General features: G+C 57.2%; 1 protein-coding gene across 4 annotated transcripts; it reads left to right on the top strand.

Annotated features, from left to right (window-relative positions):
• The first annotated feature begins 507 nt into the window (after nucleotides 1–507).
• Nucleotides 508–3880, top strand: MRPL28 (mitochondrial ribosomal protein L28). Of its 4 annotated transcripts, none has more exons than XM_008157664.3 (6): nucleotides 508–556; nucleotides 711–1008; nucleotides 1748–1900; nucleotides 2245–2379; nucleotides 2469–2555; nucleotides 3276–3880. In XM_008157664.3, exons 2-6 carry the CDS (start codon nucleotides 721–723, stop codon nucleotides 3381–3383), a joined length of 771 nt encoding a protein of 256 aa, XP_008155886.1. In that variant the 5' UTR covers nucleotides 508–556; nucleotides 711–720; the 3' UTR covers nucleotides 3384–3880. The 4 variants fall into 4 exon arrangements, with proteins under 4 accessions (XP_008155886.1, XP_054570538.1, XP_054570537.1 ...); XM_054714563.1 differs by having other exon boundaries at nucleotides 2469–2565; nucleotides 3276–3334; XM_054714562.1 differs by having other exon boundaries at nucleotides 540–597.
• Nucleotides 3881–4379: the final 499 nt, after the last annotated feature.

Here is a 4379-nt window from a genome sequence, read left to right as displayed (position 1 = left end):
CATTTATATATGGTGTTTTGGGGGGTAAAACTATTTAAGACTAATATATTTTTAGCTCTGATTTCACTGTGATTGGTTAATTTAATCTACAGTTATATATACTTTTAAAATTCTCACGCAAGTATATGTTTAGAGAGGAAGGGAGAGAGAGCAACGAGATCCCCGTTGCCTCTCCTACGGGTCCTGACTGAGGATCGAATCCGCAACCCTTTGGTGTATGAAATGGCGCTCCAACCAACTGAGCCGCCCGCCGGGGCTACAGTTATATTTCAAGGCAAGAGTTTTTACTTTTTTTTTTTTGCTCTCCTGGGAGAAAAGCAGGTAGGCCCGGGATGACAAGGCCTGTCCCCCAGGCTGCTGCTCGCCAAAAACCGGCCTTTCTGGACGGTGCCTAGCGCTGCCTCAGGCTTCGCAGGGCTTTTTTCACGGTCCCTAAAGGCGGAAAAGGGGGCGGGATAGCGATAGAGTGACGGGCTTTGCGGCCAGCCAGTGGCGGGTGGAGAGCACGTGACCGCAGCACAACTTCCGGTTCCGGCAGGGCGCGGAGCTCGGAGAGGTACTTGGGTTCCTGCGGGTTGTCCCTCGCTGAGAGTGGAGGTCGGGAGCCGGGTTAGCTCGGGGGTTTGAGGCCGGGGCTGGGGTAGGGGCTGCGCTAGAGTCCGGGGTTTAGCCGGGCTGCGTCGTGATGGCGGTCTTCTGCCTCCCGCCAGGCTGGCCGCGATGCCCTTGCACAAGTTCCCTGTCTTTCTATGGAAGCGGTTACAGATGAGGGAGGGCATCTACTCCCGCCTGCCCCAGCACTACCTTCGCTCACTGGAGGAGACGCGGACGCCCACTCCCGTGCACTACAGGCCACACGGGGCCAAGTTCAAGATTAACCCCAAAAATGGGCAGCGGGAGCGCGTGGAGGACGTGCCCATTCCCATTCACTACCCGCGCGAGTCCCAGCAGGGGCTCTGGGGCGGCGAGGGCTTTATCCTGGGCCACAGATATGTCAACAACGACAAGGTGGGTGAGCAGGGCAAGCTTCAGGGGGACTTCCCCGGGGTTTTGCTGCCCTGGACACCGTGCTGGGCTCCGAGGTATCTGGAGAGCAAAAGGGAGACCGACCAGTCCCAGGAGGGCTTACAGTCTGGTGAGACGGCTCCCTCAAAGGAGCATGCTAGAGTGAAAAGGCACAGTTGTAGGGGACACAGCTCTTTGTAAAACCACCTGGATATCCTGACACAGGGTAATCCATGACCAGGAACAGCAAGTGCAGAGGCCCTGCGGTTGTGGCACAGATCAGGTGTAAGGATGGGGAGGCCTGTGTGGTGAGGGGTGAGGGTCTGCAGTCACCTGTCAGCTTGAATCACCACAGTTTGCCTCTGACACAACCACCTCCTCATCGCATTTTGGAAGACTGAGACACTCACCTGAGGGCATGTCTCCCAAGTCCGTTGGGAGACATGCTGCCTCTGGTGGTAAACCTGGAGGGATTGCTAGCAGAGCCCTCAGGGAGGCCTCCCAGGCTGGCGGCTCCCTTTGCCTTCTTGGTCCCTGGTGTGGAATGTGATAACTCGTGAAACGTGGAGTTAGGATTGTGTGTGTAGTGTGTCTGGAACACACACCAGCAACCTTGGCAAAGTCTGGGGAGCCAAATTGGCTGGGTGGAAGCTGACTTCTGAATGGGCAACCAGGTCTGTGTTCTGAGTCTCTGCTTTCTTGGGAGGAGCAGTGATACTCATGAAGGCTCTTGCTTTCTCAGCTCTCGAAGAGGGTAAAGAAGGTGTGGAAGCCACAGCTGTTTCAGCGCGAGCTCTATAGTGAGATCCTGGACAAGAAGTTCCCTGTGACTGTGACTATGCGCACCCTGGACCTCATCGATGAGGCCTATGGGTTTGACTTCTATATCCTGAAGGCAAGAGGGGGTCTGTCTGATGGTCAGTCAGAGAGGGGAGACCAGGCCACAGCAACCACTGGGGCACGCTGGTCTCTGGAGTGGAGGGTCACCAATGAGATGTGAATGGGACCATGCCCCTTTTGGGGCAGCCCCCGTGGGGGCTTTCTGCCCGCAGGAAAGTTTGTTGCTGTGGGCGGCTCTGTTGCTTGCTCTCCAGGGCCCAAGTGGACACAGCCTCCTCTTTTCCTGTTCTTGGCTCTTCCTTCCTCTGTTCTGGCCTAGGGTCTGCCAGGTGCTAGGGAGTATCCGGGTGGGTGGGATCCTGGCAGCGGCACCTGGCCCCATTCGTAGCTTCCTGTCAGACCCCGAAGGAGGACCTGTGCTCCAAGTTTGGGATGGACCTGAAGCGAGGGATGCTGTTGCGGCTTGCCCGACGGGACCCCCAGCTGCACCCAGACGACCCTGAGAGGAGGGCAGCCATCTATGACAAGTACAAGGTGAGGGTTTGGGCCTGGACTTCTGCTCCTCATGGGCCCCAGTGACTGACCACCTGGCCTCACCTCATGCTCCTTGTCTGCCTGCCCAGGAGTTTGTCATCCCAGAGGAGGAGGCCGAGTGGGTCGGCCTGACACTGGATGAAGCTGTGGAGAAGCAGAGGCTTCTAGAGGAGAAGGTGAGCATGTGTGAGTGCCAGCGGCTCTACCCTCTTGGGTGGCATAGCGGCCAAGCAGACAGATGGGGAGGGAGGAAATGCACTGCCTTGAATGAGGGGCTGCCCACACCATGTGGGCTTGGGAAAGAGCTGCTTCTGCCCAGCTCCCCAGCCAGAGCCACAGTCCTGTGGATTCCACATGGCACATTCCCTCCCCTCATGGTTCTGACCCTCTCCTGCTCCCTCTGGCCCACTTCATAGGTTCAGGGACAGAAAGTCTCTCAGTGATGAGAGCTGGAATCTTGCACTGTTGGTTTACTTAGCCACTTAGCATCCCTCAGGGTCTTCCCGGTTGAGACCTTTTGTGTCTGTCCCTTAGGGGGGTGTGGAGCCTGTGGTAGCCGCCGGGACAGAGAGCCCCCACCCATGGCAAAGCAGCTGGCTGCCTCTGTTCCCTCTGTTTAGTTTCAGCCGTTTCCATTAAGCCCCAAGCAGGGAAACCAGAGGCAGGCGCCTGATTCCTGCATCCCCACGGGAAGGCTATCTCTGTCTCATGGACAGGACACTATCCTCTGGACTGGGGGCTGAGGAGTGACAAGCTGAGGGGCCTCACTTGACCCTGTGGCCAAGCCTGAGAGGCCTAGTCCTCTCATTCCTAGTTCCTCTTGGTGTTTGGCCAAAGGCAGCTGGATTTCTGTTCTCCCAAAAGTGCCTCACTGTGACCCCGTCTTGCCCCTGTAGGATCCCGTCCCTCTGTTCAAGGTCTACGTGGAAGAGCTAATTGAGCGGCTTCAGCAACAGGCACTGTCTGAGCCGGCGGTGATGCAGAAGAGAGCCAGCGGGAAGTGACCACATAGTGACTGACCCACGCTTGATAGCCAGGCTCAGTGTCCCTTGTCACCTGGCCAGCCCACTCCTCCACCTTTTGGCACCATAGACATGGTCTGGGGCGGTGGAAGAGCCACTTGTGGGCAGTGGCTGAACCGTTCTTGTGTGTGCTGGCTGTGAAGCTTCTGGGTGGGGTGGACTGTGTGGAGGCCCTAATGGGCCTCTGGTCTCAGGATCCCTAGCGGCCTGGAGCCTTCTCGCTGCTTCTGAGGTCTCTTCCGCCTGTAGCGGAGGCCCGGTTGAGGAAGGTTCACCACATTTCGGCGTCAGCACGAGTAAAGTCTTGAGCTGGGCCATGTGTGTGCTGCTTTGCTTAGAGGATTGGAGCTCTCCTGCATATTCCTTGACCCCATTACCCCCCTGCCCAGAGACCCTGGACATGGCTGAGAGGGGCAGTGGCCCCCAGCTGTGGGACTAAGATTTGTTTTGGTGTTTTTCTTCCTCTGGGAGAGAATCCTGAGAAATTGAAGGTGTTCTGTAATAGGGCAGGATGGTGCTTGCCTCTCTGCATTGCACATCCTGCCTGTTTTGGAATGTTTTCCAGAGCAGAGGCAAGGAGGCCGTGGCCTGGCTCTGGGAGTGACCAGTGTCCATGCTGGCATGCCCTTTGGTGTGGTGAGCACCTCCCATCAGCTCAGGGATGCGGGGGCCCTCAGAGGGCATTGTAGGTGGCAGTGTCTCGCGGAGAGAGCCTCTCACAGGAGCTCTCAGCACAGCCACCTGGACCTGCAAACCCACACTTGATTTTGGGCCAGTCACCCTGAGGCCTTTCCTGCTCTGAGATTTCGGGGTGACTTGGCCCTCTTCCCTGACCCTTACCTGGAAGTTCAGCATTGAGACCCATTAAGGTCCCTAGGAGCACAAGGAGGGGTTCCCCTGACTTGGTCCTGACAACTGGCTGAGGGATACTGGGCTCCCCTGAAAGGTGATGTGCAAGTGACAACACCCGGGTTGTAT

The sequence above is a fragment of the Eptesicus fuscus genome, chromosome 4, assembly GCF_027574615.1.
Source record: "Eptesicus fuscus isolate TK198812 chromosome 4, DD_ASM_mEF_20220401, whole genome shotgun sequence".
In the NCBI taxonomy this organism is placed as follows: domain Eukaryota; kingdom Metazoa; phylum Chordata; class Mammalia; order Chiroptera; family Vespertilionidae; genus Eptesicus; species Eptesicus fuscus.
The sequence above is the reverse complement of the archived record's forward strand: the minus strand, read 5'-3'. Positions and strand labels throughout refer to the sequence as shown.

Excerpts from the sequence above, each read along its gene's own strand:
- MRPL28 (XM_008157664.3), top strand. The coding sequence starts at position 721 with ATGCCCTTGCACAAGTTCCCTGTCTTTCTATGGAAGCGGTTACAGATG. Across the intron at positions 2,380-2,468 it reads CCATCTATGACAAGTACAAG|GAGTTTGTCATCCCAGAGGA; the intron begins GTGAGGGTTTGG and ends CTGCCTGCCCAG. Across the intron at positions 2,556-3,275 it reads AGAGGCTTCTAGAGGAGAAG|GATCCCGTCCCTCTGTTCAA; the intron begins GTGAGCATGTGT and ends TTGCCCCTGTAG.